General features: G+C 35.2%; 2 protein-coding genes across 2 annotated transcripts; one reads left to right on the top strand and one right to left on the bottom strand.

The window, feature by feature from the left end:
* Positions 1–3855: 3855 nt before the first annotated feature.
* LOC147552766 (uncharacterized) lies at positions 3856–5750 on the bottom strand. Its single transcript, XM_086667100.1, has 4 exons — positions 4857–5750; positions 4583–4762; positions 4356–4490; positions 3856–4256 (listed from the first exon to the last, which is right to left on the bottom strand). The coding sequence occupies exons 1-4, from the start codon at positions 5517–5519 to the stop codon at positions 4080–4082; spliced, it is 1155 nt and encodes a 384-aa protein (XP_086523226.1). The 5' UTR covers positions 5520–5750; the 3' UTR covers positions 3856–4079.
* A 2551-nt stretch (positions 5751–8301) lies between these two features.
* LOC147552765 (uncharacterized) lies at positions 8302–11682 on the top strand. The gene is made up of 8 exons (XM_086667101.1): positions 8302–8496; positions 8608–8629; positions 9930–9986; positions 10084–10165; positions 10263–10358; positions 10516–10640; positions 10729–10747; positions 11231–11682. Exons 1-8 carry the CDS (start codon positions 8397–8399, stop codon positions 11444–11446), a joined length of 717 nt encoding a protein of 238 aa, XP_086523227.1. The 5' UTR covers positions 8302–8396; the 3' UTR covers positions 11447–11682.
* The last annotated feature ends 5642 nt before the right edge of the window (positions 11683–17324 follow it).

Genomic DNA, 17324 nt, shown 5'->3' with positions numbered 1-17324 from the left:
TTTTTGTTTTGTGAAAATGAACAATTGAAAACCCAAAAAAGTTTGTAATGGTAAAAATGACAATAACGATTGCTTAAAACCTCCATCGTGTTTATTAGCTCATTTAAAATAAAATATTAATTGTTAAACTTTTAGTAATTAGAAGAATAGCAATTATATGTCAAAAAAAAGAAGAATAGCAATTAACAGTTACTATAGCTATGTGGTGAAATCTAATATTCTCGTAAAATTGCTTTTGTTTGGCATTCTTTTCTTTCTTTTCGTCTTCACTACTATATTCTCATCTCTTCCTCTTTTTTTTTTGAATAACCATAATGTATGACATATCAATTCATAATTGACAAATGACAATGTCAAATGAGGTCATTATTATGTTCATAAAAAAAGGTTTTGGGCCGAAGATTAGCTAATTATTCCATCAATATCAAGAGAACATGACATCTATTAGAGAAAAATATAAATAGTTAAATACACAAATAGTTTAAAGTTAAGGGAATCATTTGGAGAAAATTATGAGTGCCAAAATCAGCCAGTGTCTTATTCAATGTATCGATGATGATATAATTTGTACAAATCATTACAAGTATTTTGATTTTTAATGAACGATCCAGGGCATAATGTGTCATACAGACAAAACATAAACCCTAACCCTTAAGTAAGACTTGGAAAAAATATTTCCCTTTTAACACTAACTCACAAACATTCCTTCTTCATCAAAAAAAAAAAAGAGTTAATTCCTATATGGCCCCCTACTCTGTGACCAACTTCCTTTATGACCCCCAAATTTCTGTAAATTCAAATATGGCCCCCTATTTTCATGAAAATGTCATAACTACCCTTCCCATTAATATATTTTCAAAATAAAATTAAAAACAAAAACCTAAATTCCACCTCACTTCCTTCTCCACCACTCATCTCTCTCCACGTCACCTCTCTCCAACTCACCTCTCTCTCTCTCTCTCCAAGTCGGCACTCTCTTCTCCGACAAAAGTCGCCGGCCGAAAAATTTTCCGGCCTGCGACCTTAAAAAAAAAAAAATCTCATCTATCTCTAGAAACTCCGGCGAAGGGGAAATCCCTTCGCCGGAGCAAGGTCTGTTCACGAACAGACCAGGTCTGTTCGTGAACAGACCTTCAAGATCTGTTCAAAAAGGAAATTAGGGACCGAAAACCCTAAAAATCTTTTTTCCTTGTAAGTACCAATAATGGCGTTTCTGGGAATCTTTTATAAACCTTGTCTCCTTCATCTGTTTCTTTGGTCCAATCAACAAATTTCTTCCTCAAAAAATGAAATCAATGACAAATCCAATAAAGTAGTTGTTCAAAACCCATTATCCACCATTATAAATTCTCTCTGTTTCTTCTTTCTACTCCATTTCATATCTTTCTTCTCAGAGAAAACCCTAAAACTTCCTTTATAAAGTATAATAATGGCTTCCACAATTCCTTTCCCTCATTTTATAACAGATAAACAGGTAAGGCAAACAACAACAACGATTCCATCTCTGCCGCCGGTGACTTAACTCAAGACAGGTCGCAACTTACAAAGCCGTCGAGTTCGTCGAATCAGGTATGATTTTAGGTTTAGGAACAGGTTCCACCGCCTACCACGCCATTAATAGAATCGGTGAACTTTTAAACAAAGGTATACTAAAAAAAACATAATAGGAATCCCAACTTCAAAGAAATCTGAAGAACAAGCAATTAGGTTAGGGATTCCTCTTTCTGATCTTGATTCTCATCCTGTTCTTGATCTTGCCATTGATGGAGAGAAGATGATTGAAAGTGCTTGTAATAAATTTGTTGTGATTGTTGATGAATCAAAACTTGTTAATCATACAAGGTGGAAGTGAGTTAGTTATGCCTATTGAAATTGTTCCATTTTGTTAAATTCATTCCTGATTGTCTCTAAAGATTGTTTGTGAATGTTGGGTGTGTTGCTAAATTAAGAACTTCTGGAGGAGGAAATGATGATGATAGGAATCATAATCCGCGGAGTTTCTAGAGAGAGAGAGAGAGATGAGAGTTATTTTTATTATTTGTGAAGGTCGCCGACCGAAAAAATTTCCGGTCGACGGTTTTCGTCGGAGAAGAGAGATGTGAGTTGGAGAAAGAGGTGACGTGGAGAGAGATGAGTGGTGGGGAAGGAAGTGAGGTGGAATTTAGGTTTTTGTTTTTAATTTTATTTTGAAAATATATTAATGGGAAGGGTAGTTATGACATTCCCATGAAAATAGGGGGCCATATTTGAATTTACAGAAATTTGGGGGCCATAAAGGAAGCTGGTCACAAAGTAAGGGGCCATATAGGAATTAACTCAAAAAAAACTCACAAAAATTCCTTCTTCATGACCATGCTCTCAATCCTAGCCACTATGACAAAATGTGACTGTCAAAATCTATCAACTGTAGCTAAAGATAACTGTCATAATCTCTCTTATCATGTCAAATATATAGTTCAAAATTTTGTTCCAAAGAGAGGTTTTAGAACATTTTATCTTAAAACCTAAGTTTGCACATTGAGTCAAACAAATTCTAGGGCATCTACCTTTTGGGGTCATCTTCCTTTTTCAGGTCATCTTAATTAGTGCATGCTTTTGGTTCTCAGGGTTCCCAACTATAAACTATCATAGGTAGTATATTGTTTAATGAGTTAATTGCATACAAAATCACTGTTTAAGGGTTGAAAAATCATTTGTTTAATTATATAAGTATAGGTTGTTATATAATAATCTAGGTACATAGCTACTCTAGTAGGTCAAACTTTGCATCAGTCAAACCTAAATGCTTGCTTAATTATTCAATTAACCATCTTTTATTAGTGGGAAAGCTTGAGATTATGTTCCCATAATGAAGTTGCAGCATCACAATTTGATGAGTTAATAATGATTAAATTATAAATAATTGTGTATTGCGGTTGTTTATTAAAGTATTTAGTAGGGAATATACTGAAAAACGTCCTCGGTGTAAAGTGCTTTCTTGTTTTATATTTATATATTTTCATTAAGAAATTTTGGTTTGAACTAAAAGTTGATTTTGCGCCATTTCGTATTAGTAAAATTTAATCTAACAAAAATAAATTTTTTTTTGGAAACCGATTACATTGTCGTACAATTGACATTGAATACATCAAAGACGTGATAAGTTTGTTACCCGCCCACTCAAACTCTAACATGACCTGGCCTATAGCCCACTCAAACATAACCTGCCCTATAGCCCAACTAGATAATGGCCTAAAGCCCAAGTACACTACATTATTTATACCCTAATGCCCTGTTAATTTTGATTAAAACAGTGATATTTTTTATCATTTAAAAAATATGTAAGGATTACTACAAAAAATAATGCAAGTTTATGAATATGAAGATTGTGTCTTTGTCGTAATTTACTCTTGTAGAGCAAACAATACCGAAGATGACAACGAGAGGTTATTTTGTAGACAAGTAGATCCATGATATTGGGTCGTCATTATTTTTCTTCGACGATTCAACCTCAAGAAAAAGTACGTAACTAATAAACACCGAAAACATTATTTTTTTTGTTGTGGTCGTATACTTCATAACTTACATGCCTTCTTGGACATCCCAAATTGTCTATAACAAGTCGGATAGTCTCTCTGATTGACAAGGGAAACCAGATACTATAAAATCATCATTGGCTTATTCATCTCATTGTCTGTTACTATTGACATCTTAGTTGATATTCTTTTTTCTTATTGTCTTGAGTTTAAATTGTGAGGCTCGCATACACTCTAAATCTACATAGATCGAACATTTCAGCGAGTCATACATCACAAGTCGAACGAAAACAAATATTTTAAAATTTAACTCCAGTCATCTGGTATTACTTAGAAGTGATTTTTATTGAATAAAGATACTTATTATCAAAAATATTTACAACATAAAAATGCAACACTTATGATCCTCATGTACCTACTACATGTACTACTAATTGATGCATGTACTCTTATTCTACCTCATCCTAACTTGTCTCCATCCAAAACCCTATTCATGAACCCTTCTCCCTCTAGCTCACTTTCTCTCTCTCTCTAAAATTATACTCTGTTTATGACTTTATTCCATCAGTCTGACCCAAACACCTGAGGATTGGAGCTTAAAGCTGGTTTCCATGAAAAACTGCAACTACCATTTGAACCAGATCCAAAGTACTGAAATTGTCCAGGATTAATGAAGCTCTCATAATTAACATTTCCTCCTTGATTTACAAAAACTTCATCTTCTTCATAGATTTTCCCAACCTAATTCCATTCAACAGTAAACTTTATTAGCAAAAAAAAAAAACCCAAATTCAAACTATAAGAACAAAAAGTAATTCTAATTGAAAAATTGAGTATTACCCAGATTTCATCTTCATCATCTTCTTCTTGATTGAAATTCATAACTTTATTAGGAATCTCTGAAACTTCGTCGTTACGTGCAAATCTTCCACGTACTCTTGGACGACTATCAGCTAAAGTTTTTCTACATGCATACTGTGAATTATAGAGAGAGAAAGTCAATTTCTTCAAAAAAGATTAAATCATGAAGATCTAAATGATTTTTGTTCTGTTTCAAATTTTGTTACCTTGATTGTTTTATTGAAGTTTCTTTGACCTCTTTTGCTTTTGTATCTGTTAATCCTCTGTTTTCTTTCTTCTGCATTATAAGGTCTTGCTTTAAAATTTACTTCCTCCATTAAAGATGAGTTTTCTGAAGCTAAAGGACTTGAAGAAAACCCATGGCTTGATAATGTTCGTTTGAATTTCTAGAGAGAGAAACAAATCAATAATGAGTTAATTAACAGAGTATAATAAAAGTTAGAGAGAGAGAGAAAGTAAGTAAATGAGAAAGGTACGAACTTGTAAATCTCCAGTACTTGATACCCTTCTCATGTTTCCATCAAATGCATGATTTTCAGGGGAAGATAGAATTTGGGTTGGGAAATTAGGGTTTTCTGAGAGAGAATTGAATCTGGGTTGTAAGCTAAACCCTGGTTTTCGATCAAGAGAACGACTACTGAAACTTTTATCCATGATTTTTTCAAAATTGTGATTGTTATTAGGAAGATTAGGAATAAATGATGATGAAGAAGAAGAATTAAAACCAACATAAATATTTTCTAATTTCACTCCAGATGAATTGTTATTATCAAAATTGTTCATACTTGAGAAATCTGTAAATCCTCCATTTGGGTAAAATCCAGAATTGGGTAGTGATTGAAACTGAATTTCATTATGAATTGACAAATTGTTCAATTCATAACTAGGAGGTGAAAAATTGAAAGGATTTAAAAGTAATTGGTCAGTTTCGAATTGTGGGTTTGAATCAGAAGATGAAATTTGTTGAAGAATTTCATCAGATATTGGTAGTGGTTGTGGTGGTGGTGGTGGTGAATTTTCAAAAGGAAAGTAAGGATCAGATAGAAATTGAAAGTGATCATCAAGATCAGAAGAAATCATTTCAGAATTTGAATGATAATTATAAGTAGTATCTAACATGATGAAATGATCAGAAGATGACATTTGATTGAGATGAATTCTCAAAATTTGAGAAATGAGAATGAAGAAAGACAATTTGGGTTTCTCTCTCTCTCTCTCTAAAAGAACACTTTCTCCCTCTCTATCTCTCTACTGTAAGTTTGCAATTTGGCTTGGAGCAGAGTGAAGGACGAGTGACGTGGGTATTAGTTTAGGGTATGAGTCGCCAAGGAAGAAAGAAACTGACAAAAATCAAAATTTCTTTTTTTTTTCTTCAAAGAGGGACTTGAAGATGAAGAGGTATTTATACTCGACCCTTTCTGATACTGTTCAACTAATGTGTCCTTTTTTTGAATAAAATACTGTTTGTGGGACCTTGTACAAATCTTGAATTTTGATTGGTTGTTGGATTAGGGTGGAAATGGGCAGTAAGCCAGCTGGGCCGTTTACTTGGATCCGGATAGGCTCATGGGCGGAGGGCGCCCCAAGTCAGATAGACACTACCCAACTGGTATATCGTCCAAGGATACTTTTTGGAAGAAGAGATGTGCTTCTATAGGGGACTCATTTTTTTTGGTGTACCACGGGAGTCATCGGCTCTAGTCAATTCAATTTGACCAAAACACTTTGTAAGTGCCCTTCCCTCGGACTGTCTAGGCCGAGAGAGCACGTGCTCTTGTACTGGATAATCTGAGACCTTGCTTAAGGTATCAGACTATTCAGAAATTTTCGGATTTGATGAAATCTATTAATACTTGCAATTTTAAAATCGATCAAAATCAACCCAAGATTGACGAAACTGTAATTTTGAAGGCGAAGTTAGAAAATTCTAGAAATTTTGGTTAATTATGCCCGATACAAGGCACAAGCCGTATAATCATATTCCAAGCAATTTCTCAAAAAGAAATTTTTTTTTATTCAGAGGGGTTGTTCAATTGTAATAAGTAATAATTGGAATATACACTTGTACATTTTGGATAAAGAGTGGAGCAATAATGTTAAAAGTTTGAGTGATTCTGAATATTTATCTTCAATTGCCCACATCCTCCACTTAAATTGGTATTATGTGGATTAGATGATTGTCATTTCACCTAATCTCTATCTCTCCCTAATCTCTATCTCTCTCTACATTCTTCCTCTTCGTTACTTTTTTTCCGGTCATCGTTGAGATTGAACCCTCGCCGGTTCTGGCGAGGGTTCTCCTCTCCCTCTTTCTTCTATGTTTTATTCTCTTCTTGAGAAAATCAACTTCCACTGAGAAGGGCTGTTGCAGTTATCTCTATTTCTCCCATTTCAACAAACCCTAGAGAGAGACGACGAGGGTTGAATCCGGTCGACTTATTCTCTCAATCCACCGGTTTCATCTCTAAATCCCAAACCATTTATCGCAAATTAACATTTAGTGAGAGAGAGACTGGATTGAACTCCAAAGATTTGGATTTTGGTTCATCTCATACAACCGATTTTGCTATTCAAACAATCGATCATGGTTTATCTCATACAACCGATTTTTCCATTCAAAGAATCGATCACGGTTCATCTCATACAACCAATTTTTCTATTCAAACAATCGATCATGGTTCATCTCATACAACCGATTTTGCTTTTCAACAATCGATCATGATTAGGTGTTAAAAGGAAGGGGGTGGTGGTGATGGTGGTGGTGGTGTGGCGACTGCGGCGGTTATACGGTAACGGCGACGGTTATCCGGCAACAAGGCGATTTTCTCCGGTGATGACGGCGGTTTTCCGGCGACAATGGCAGTTTTCCAGCGAAAACAAATGGGGTGGAAATTTAGTATTTTCTTAATTTGTATTTTCAATTATTATTGCTGTACTTTGTCGACCTTTAGGGTCTTTTCATTCACGACCTTTAGGGTCTTTTCATTCTCGACCTTTAGGGTCTTTTTATCGAGTCGGTGTCTAGTCCAATTTCTTTCTCTTCATGAGGTACTTTGCATTTAAAGGTATGTAACTCTCATGAAGTTTTCAGAGGAGAGAAATAAGAATTATCATCCATGTAAATTGTGATTTTTATCACTTATGAAATGAAATGTTTCGCTTGGATTCAAAAAAAAAAAAAAAAAGGCACAAGACGCCTTATCCTCGCTTAAGCGAATTTCCTCTGAAGGAATGAGTCTCGTTCCCATGTGCGGAACCAGGATTTCTGAGAAGGAATGTTGCAGTACTTTTGGTCACACTCGATTGGTGTGCCTATAATTTTTTTTTCGAGTGGGTTTTTGGAACAAACAAATCAACTATGACGTGGGCCCCGGGGCCGTTGTGCACAATACCTGGTGATGTTCTCCAACTTCGAGGAACATTTTACATGGATTACTCTGAAATGTGTGTCCGGTCTGCCCGGACCGATGTACAATTTGTCTGTCCGATGTGATTATGCTAAGTACCATCCCACTTCAGACTATCTTTTTTTTTTGTGAATTGTGAGCATGCCTCAAACTCTTGATCGGTAGAGTGGGAGACTTACAACAAGTTGTTGACCGACCTCTTTATGTAGGACCTCAAAGGAAAGTGTTGTGGCCACAAATCCATGAACAGCCTGGCAGAATCCACGTCGGATTATTGCTCGTCTATTCCACCTCAGCAAGTTATGAAATTATCTCATCACGTTAGCTACATATACCACACATCAAACTCGATATCCAATACAAACTAAGTCAAGAAAACGAAAAACTTCGACAAAAGTTTGTTGACATTAACCACGCGTAACATAAACAGTTTCCAAAACATAATTTAATGTTACCTCGGGAAACACTGAATCTATCTTTAGTCCGTCAATGTCTTCTTCTCAAAGAATTTTCGTTCTCACTCGACGACTTCATATCTCTCTTAAAATCTAGAGAGAGAGATTCTCTCTCTAAAACTTAGCAGATTCAATTTAGTTTTTGAGATTGTACAGAAATGGTGTCTCAAGCTAGTGTAGATAAGATGAAGGTGCGCCAGGATTACAGGAATCTCTGGCACACTAATCTCATGAACACTATCCAAGCTGATACTCCTTGTAAGTAATTCCAGAACAACTCCGAAAAAAATAAATAAAGAGATTTTCGAATTTTTGTATTTGAGTCAGAACTTTAATGGCAATTATCTTGTTTCGATTTGGATTTTGCAGATTGTTGCTTTGCGCTTTGGTGGTAAGTTTTCTGATCTGATCTGAGTTCTTATTTTTTTGTATAATTTTGGTACTTTTATTGATTAAATGGTGATTATATTGAATACTCTTTCTTATATGGTAATTAAGATCTAGGGCTTTATTTATCCCTATTCATGTTAAAATTGCTTGAGTTGACTTGATGGAAATTGAGTTGACTTGAGGAATTTAAGCTTTAGTTAGTGTAGTTATGTAGGATGATTTATGATTGGTATCACTTGAAAATTTGGGTCTGAAATGTATTGATCATTCCATTTTCTTTGATTTTGGTGGTCTAGGATAACATGGATATTTTGATTTTAGGAACAATGTTAATGTTTTAGGGAAATGTCAAATTGTGCCAAGGAGGTCTGTGATTTGTTTGTTGAATGGGTTTGTAAAAATGTCATGTAGCATAGTTTTCGTGTTATTGTTGAAGAAATTCCATGCATAATTTCTATCTCCTGACTCTGCTGGATTAGTGATTATACCTCAAATGGATCAATTTCTATAGCAATATACGACAACCCTTCTTTCTGTTGGCATTACTGATGTCCTTCTGTCTTTGGGTTATGTTCTTGTTTCGTTTCTTTTGATATTGAGCGCTGATAAGTAAAGGGTCAGTTTATATGGCTTTACTGCCATCTACCTGTTTATTTACTTCTTTGGTAGATTACAAGATTCTCTTTGGTAGAATGTACTAGTTACTCCTAAAGTTGCTTGTATATATTCGAATATAATACACAGTCTTAGCCGATGTTCATAACGGTAAAGGAGTAGGCCTTGAAGTTTGTCTCAAGAGTTACGGCAGCAAAGGGTATTCTTTCGCACAATGGTGTATGTATCTTTTTCTGCGTAATTAGAACATGTGAAAGAGCTTTTCCTACATTTCAAAAAAAAGAGCTTTTCCTTTTTTCTTTGTATGTCAGACTTGACTGGCAAGGACCGTGGCAGGGTGTCTTTGGTTGTAATGGGTTAGGGATAACAGATCTCGGAACCCAAAATCTCAGGCCCGCCACGGGCCAGCAAGCCTGTGACGGGTTAACACGGCACGAGCCGTGCCATGTTGACCCATCTCCTAAACAGGGTCTGTCGGGTTGTTTTGGGGTCGACACCGCCCTATGGGCACCACTAGTTAGAACCTGCAAAAGAGCATTTGCTTTTCTTCATTGTATATTAGACTTTGGACTTAGCGACCTTTTGTTTGTTGGTCTATAACTAAATGAGAAATTCAGTCCAATCTCATAACCTATATGACTTGCTGTAAGTGATAGATCTGATGTATTGCATTTGTTCTTTTATAGTGCTCCATGTGCATCGTACTTACTCCGCAAACGAGCGCTTTACAATGACATGTCCAGGTAAAAAAAATTTTGTCTTTGCAAATGTTGTTTGAAGAGATCTCTCTTTCCAGTTTTTCTTATTACAAAGAGAAACGGTGTGTTTTTTCAATTTCAGATATGTTTGTTGTGGCGGTTATCTCCCATGTAGTGGTAGATGTGGAGAAAGTCGGTGTCCTGAGTTTTGCTTGGGCACTGAGGTATTATTTTCATAATCTTGTTCTCATTGATTTTAAATATCATACTGCCAAGGTGAAGCTTGAATTTCTCTGTTATATTTGTTTCTTTCTTGTTCAGGTTTTCCTCTGCTTCGGAAACTCAGTTGCTTCTACCCGCTTTATGTTGCAAGACGAGTTCAATATACAGACAACACAATGTGATAATTGTATTATTGTAAGTCTCTCTCTCTCTCTCTCTCTCTCTCTCAACAATGTTCGACTTGATGCTTGATCTCTATCTCAACAATGTTAGACTTGATGCTTGATTTTTTGGGTCTTTAATGTTATCAGTTGTTCACTGAAATCTCTTTCCGTGCATTGACTGCTGGCAGGGATTCATGTTCGTTCTTCAACAAATTGCTTGCATATTTTCGATTGTTGCAATGATTGTCGGAAGTGAAGAGATCTCCCAGGCTTCTCAGATTCTTACCTGTTTGTCCGATCTCGTCTATTGCTCGTAAGAATCTCCTTCATCATCAATACCTTCATTTGATTGTTGTCAAAAATATCCTTATTGACTCCACCATTAAACTTGCATTTTGTAGGGTTTGCGCTTGCATGCAGGTACGTATTTATATGCAAACGTGAATGTTCAAATAGTACACGGTCAACCACACTAGCTAACATGACATTCACACTTATTAGATGGCACATCCATCATATGGACAGTTGATATGGTTAATAGATGTGATTCATGTAGCATTATATCAAAAAAATTAGTTGGTTTTCTTTTCAAATTCAAATCTGAAATCTGACTCGAGATTTGAATTTGCTTGAGCTTTCAAAATTTTTGTTTTTGTCCGACTCGTCCATGTGACTTGTCTAAATGTCTGACTCGGGCCTGATTTTGGTCCCTTAAAGTCGGAGAAACTAAGTTTGAACTTATTGATTATCATCTGAAATAACTTGAAGTGACTATTGTTCCCTAGACTATACCAAGTCAGACTCAGGCCTGTTAGATCAAGAAAAACAGAAGTAAAAAAAATCACTGCCCAAATCCATAAAGTTCGCTTACCTGTTCCACTAATTCATGTGGAGTAATTGCAGACACAACACAAGCTTGAAATGGACAAAAGAGATGGTGTTTTCGGGCCACAAATTATGGGTGTGCCTCCTGTCCAACAAATGTCACGTCTTGACCAAGCATATCCTCCCACAGTTGGATATCCTCCACAAGGCGGCTACCCTCCACAAGGCGGCTACCCTCCACAAGGCGGTTACCCTCCTGCGGGATACCCACCCACAGGTTATCCACCAAGGTGAGAAACATTTATTTCTGAAGTATTTTTACTCTGCACATGAACCTGTGAAACCTTCTGCAACATTTGCGCTTGAATCTAATTCCAGAAAAATGTCTAGTTTGGTTTTGAGTGACGCATTTTAATACCATTTCTGCTATTTTGTTTTCAATTTGTGGCTTTTACTTAAAATTGCAGATTTTGTCGAAAGACATTATACATAAGTTTGATAATATTGATAACACCATTACGCTTTTACTACACAATCAACTTATTAACTTGTATCTTCTATTATGGTTTGAGTTTTCATTTTCCGTCTGTCGAATATTATGGCTTTTGAATCTTCTGTTTTGATTAAGTTTCTAAGTTCCTTTTGATTGAACCGACAATACAAACTTCTCTAAACATTACGAAGTTAGGTCCATAAACGTAAAAGTCCAAAGATACAACAATATGATTTATAGATGTGAATCATCAAATTGCACAGTACATTATAGTTGAACACATTATTAGCTTGAGAAACTCGTGGAGTGCTTTGTTTGGGCCGTGACAACCCGAACTGAATCTCTGCCTAAGAAGTATGAAGCCCTAATAGGTTTGGGAGAAATGTAAGACGTTCTTTAAAAGGTAATAGAAGGAAAAAATACGAACTCTACTTCAAAGGATTTAGGCTTTGTTACATAGAATGAAAGCTTAACTCACGAGGAATAAATAAACATCATTAAAGCAACAGTCATAGGTAGTCGATTTGACAACAACAATGCACGTTGACCCACGTAGAGTAGTTTTGGAAGAGAAATAAAAAAGCTAACGCCATACAAACGACGCCAGAAAAAAAGGTCAAATTTTGAATTTACGAAAAACAGGAGTCCAAAAAGGAAGCTAGTTACAAAGTAAGGGAGCCAGAAACAAGTAACTCGAAAATTAGTAAAGTTTCACTCGTCGACAATCAATTACACGTAGATTTCTGGATTCAACACATGGAAGGTTTGTTTAGAAATCAAGATGCTCATGCCGACAATAAGCTTTTTGTCAGTGAACAACATATGTGAGAGAGTCTGTAAAAATTCAACGAGATGCAATGAAGACTCGTTGATCAAGGAAAACATTCATTAATGATTGGGTTCCTCCTTTGGATGAATATTTATCATCCGTCGAATAAAAAACTGAATCGAGAAGGCTATTATCTAAATTTCTATCGATCTCGTGATCAGTGCTATTTAAGGTGAAGTTCTCGAAAGCAACAAAATTGTTCAAATGGCGGAGGAAGAAGAAAGTAACCTAAAGCCTAGCTTTGATTGAAATAACATAAGCCCAAACGGCTTTTTTTTTTTTTTGTTAAAAAGCCTAAACCACTTATTTGATTCATTGCAATTTTGGGAGAAGAAATCCTTGTTTCAAAATCTTAAAATCCTTCTCCATCAACATCTTTTGGTGTATGTACTTTATTGAATCGGCAAGATGGGCTACCCATTCGATCATTACTTAAATTACCAAGTCAGTACCATTTATCAAAAACTAACTTAACATAAGAACTTAATCCATTAAAATAAAATGGACATAATCCATGTCAACAACTTATATTGAGTATTTACCAAGTTGATTTCCATCTTCCACGTCTCCATGGTCTGACAAGCCAAACTACTAACTCTATCCTGATATCATGTGTAAGTTTGGCCTTGTCAGACCAATCAGACTCATTCTTGTTGGGTTAAATAGTATTATTGACTCTTTCAACAAAAAAAAGGGTTATTTTGCGAAAGGGGCATGACTATTTGTTATTTTGCGAAGGGGTCGTGGACTAGCATTGATCGTTAAATAAATATTAGATTTAACATCACATTACATGAATAATTAACATCGTTATGTGGATGTAACTGGGTCACCCCAAGTTAATCTGATGGACTTATTCTCTACTTGGATGGTTAATATCTATTGATCAAACTTATGCCGTCATCATTTTTTTTTGTAGGAAGAGAGACCCTTCAGTTCATCTTCTTACTTTTTCTTTCTTCCACCTTCGATTTTCATCGGAAATTGAAAGAGGTGTTGTTGATTGAGTTTTACAATGAGATTGCGCTGACGACAAAAGAGCTTAGTTTTTCTTTGTCAGCTTTCTGGTCTTTCTTTTTTAATTTTTTTTACGAATCCTCGTCACACTTCTTAAATTTCTTTTACTTTCTAACTATTAAAATTTAGCGAACAGAGTAAAGTTTAGGTTTACCTTCATGTGCTTTTAGGTTTTCTGTCTCATGTTTATATCGGAATTGAAATTTTGTTTCCTATTCTATATTCCACATAAATATATTTTGTTTATGTCATTTGTTCATTATGTAGTAGATTATGAAAATCATTATTTAAATGTGTAACGCTAAAAGATTTGAAAAAAATAATACTTTCCAAGGTGGATGTCTTAATTTATCACCTTTGCAAACGTAGTGTCAAAATCGTGTAAGTTTCTTAAATGTAACAATATATTTTTAAGTAATGGAGTTTAGACTAAGGATATTAAAATGTAACGGTATTAAAACTTAACCAGTCAACACTAGTCCACGACCCCTTTGCAAACAAATAAAACGTCATGCCCCTTTCGCAAAATCCGGTAATTATGTATTACCTTTTTGTAAAATAACCCAAAAAGAAACAGTATTATTGATTATGTCTCATTTTATTCAATATAGAAGTTAAGGTCTAAAATAACGGAAAAATGTGTGTATGCATTATAGACACCATATTAATAGCTAGAGGCAGTTTGAAAGGAAAAGAGTCTTCTGATAGAAAATTCACATCATGGCTCATACACTACAATAGTTTATATCATCTACCTCTTAACTCGAAGGGGTCATGGATTGGAATCTTGGGTGGAAAGTTGGATAAATCCTTCGCTTCCACAAAACAACCAAAAGGTACCCAATTAAAATAGGATTTCCAAATCCTAAAGATTTTTTAAAATTCCACATATCTATTTGGTGAAGAATCGTGAAAAACCCTCAGCCTACTCGAGCAATATAAATAAAACAACAAGGGGATAGATACCATCCTTCTTTTCTTCTGAAAAAAAAAACCCTAGCTTCTTTCAATTACTTGGTTTCTTCATCTCTACTACCAGCCTCTTCCTCCCCCTCCTCTCAACATGAAGTTTAAGAATTTCATCAAAATCAAGAAAAACAACAAATTCAAGAAGAAAAAGAAGAATAAGAAAAACAGAGGCATTGACATTAATAGTAATAGTAGTTATAATGGCCTTGTTCTTGATAAAGATTTAGTAATAGATGAGATACTAACTAGATTACCAGTTAAATCACTTTTTCGTTTCAAATCTGTCTGTAAACTATGGTATTCTATAATTGGAAAAAATCAAAACTTTATTGATTTACACCTTACCCGATCAAAATCACGTAACCCTAGTTTCCTTATCATTGCTAGAGAAGGACCAACATTACTAAGAAGATTCAATGAGTTATTAATGACAGCTGATTTGGTTGAAGGTGGAGCATCAATTAGCAGTGTAACGGATACGTATAGCAGTTATATTTATACAATTACGAACTCTGTTAATGGTTTGATTTGCTTCATTAAACCCTCTCTGGGTGTTCAAGTTTACAATATCAGTACCCAAGAACGATCACCATGGATTAAAGTTAACTGGTTGGGCATAGGAAGTGACACAAAATATTGGTTTGCATTCGATCCTTCCACTAATGAACACAAATTGGTCTGTGTTAGGAGATTAATTGGAACCGCTATTGATGTTTGTGACGTCTTAACGGTTGTAGGCGCTGGACTTGTAGAAGACGATATTCATAAGTTTAAACATGGGAGAAGTATCGATGAAGAACGGATACATTCATTGGAGTGGAGAAGGATTAATGAAGTCCCACCTCATCGAGTGTATAATCCTTGTGTTTATGTAAATGGTTCTATATATTGGAGCACTAGAAAGCTTAAAAAGGGTGGGAAATACTGGACCAATAAACAACGTCCTATATTTATGGTTGCATTCGATTTTGGAAGTGAGAAGTTCAGAGCTATTCCAATCCCAAACGTCATACTTGATCAATGTAAGAAACCTAGGGAAACTGCAACCGAAGATGGACCTACACGATTCTCCAATCCGATGTTGAATTTACTAGAAATAGATGGGCGAGTAGCTCTTCAAATAAGAGTGAACAGTTGTATCGTTAAGTTATGGATATTTGATGATGACAAAAAGGAGTATACGACCACAAGTAGTATGCGAAACTGGACTGAAGTGACTATCAACTTACCTTTTTATTGGTGTAGAAGTAGGTGTGTTCGTCTTCATGCTGTACTTGATCAGATAATCATAGTAACCAAATTTGTTCAACGTAGGGATAAGAAGAAAATTTCATTTTATACATACAATTGGAAGAAGGGTACCTCCGAGAAGTTTGAAATCAGTGGCATCCCGGCTCGATCTTGGGATATTTGGCAGTTTACCACATTTGTTGGAAATCTTTTGCCTCTTTCGAACGTGCTCAATGTTGAACACTCTTCTCTGAACTAGGATCTTGGTTTCTTACTATTTGATATTTCCTTGGAATTAATCCATAAGTTAGTAGTATAGTATGGTATAAACTTGATTGTGTTTTTATGAATAAAATATTTCATGGTTTACGAAAGAATAAAATGCTGAGGACTAAATTTAAAAAGTCTAATATTACAAGACATGAGTGAAATATATTAGAATAAGCCTGCTCTTTGAAAAAATAAGAAAATTTTTCGCTTTGTTAAAAATTGGTCGACTTCAGTGACTAATTATTTTCCAAATTGCGGACACTATCCTCACATCATACGAAGTTGGCCTTGTCGTACCAATTCTCAGGGACGGAACCAGGATTACAGACCAAGGGGGGCCACTGTAATACGAATTTGGTTGTTTTCGTTCTATCTTCTTTCACCAACCCGTGGTTGACTCCGACGTCGGAAACGGTGAGCTCGACGACCATCAGGTTAATGGAATTCAAACATGAAAAGAAAATAGAGTTGTTACATTTTGCAAGCCATAAGACTCCAGAGAGGAAATTGAAGAAAGCTAGATTCGACAATTTTAGATTCACAACAAAGTCAGTAGAAGTGAGAGATAAAGAATCTAAAATATAATATTGTTGATTATGTCTCATTTTATGTGTGCATCATAGTCATAGACACCTTACTAATAGTTAGAGGTAGTCTGAAAGGAAAGAAAATTCACATCATGCAGTACAATAGTTTATATCATCTCCCTCTTACGTCCAAGAGGTCATGGATTGGAATCTTGGGTGGAAGTTGGATACTATATATATCCTTTGCTTCCACAACCAAAAAGTGCACAAAATATAATACTCCAGGATTTCCAAATCCTAAAGATTTCAAAAAATTCCACATATCTATTTGGTGAAGTTTCGTGAAAAACCCTAAACCTACTCGAGCAATATAAATAATACAACAAGGGGATACCATCCGTCTTTTCTTCTTAAGAAAAAAAACCCTAGCTTCTTTCAATTACTTGGTTTCTTCATCTCTACTACCAGCCTCTTCCTCCTCCTCCTCCTCCTCTCAACATGAAGTCAAAGAATTTCATCAAAATCAAGAAAAACAACAAATTCAAGAAGAAAAAGAAGAACAAGAAAAACAGAGGTATTAATACTATTAATAATAATAGTAGTTATAATGGTCTTGTTCTTGATAAAGATTTCGTAATAGATGAGATACTAACTAGATTACCAGTTAAATCACTTTTTCGTTTCAAATCAGTTTGTAAAAGATGGAATTCTATAATTGGAATAGATCGAAGATTTATTGATTTACACTTTATCCGATCAAAATCACGTAACCCTACTTTCCTTATCATTGCTAAAGAACCAAAAACATTACTAAGAAGATTCGAAGAGTTATTTATG

The sequence above is a fragment of the Eschscholzia californica genome, unplaced genomic scaffold, assembly GCF_041429995.1.
Source record: "Eschscholzia californica isolate CP2 unplaced genomic scaffold, dmEscCali1.0.p SCAF_3, whole genome shotgun sequence".
In the NCBI taxonomy this organism is placed as follows: domain Eukaryota; kingdom Viridiplantae; phylum Streptophyta; class Magnoliopsida; order Ranunculales; family Papaveraceae; genus Eschscholzia; species Eschscholzia californica.
The sequence above is the reverse complement of the archived record's forward strand: the minus strand, read 5'-3'. Positions and strand labels throughout refer to the sequence as shown.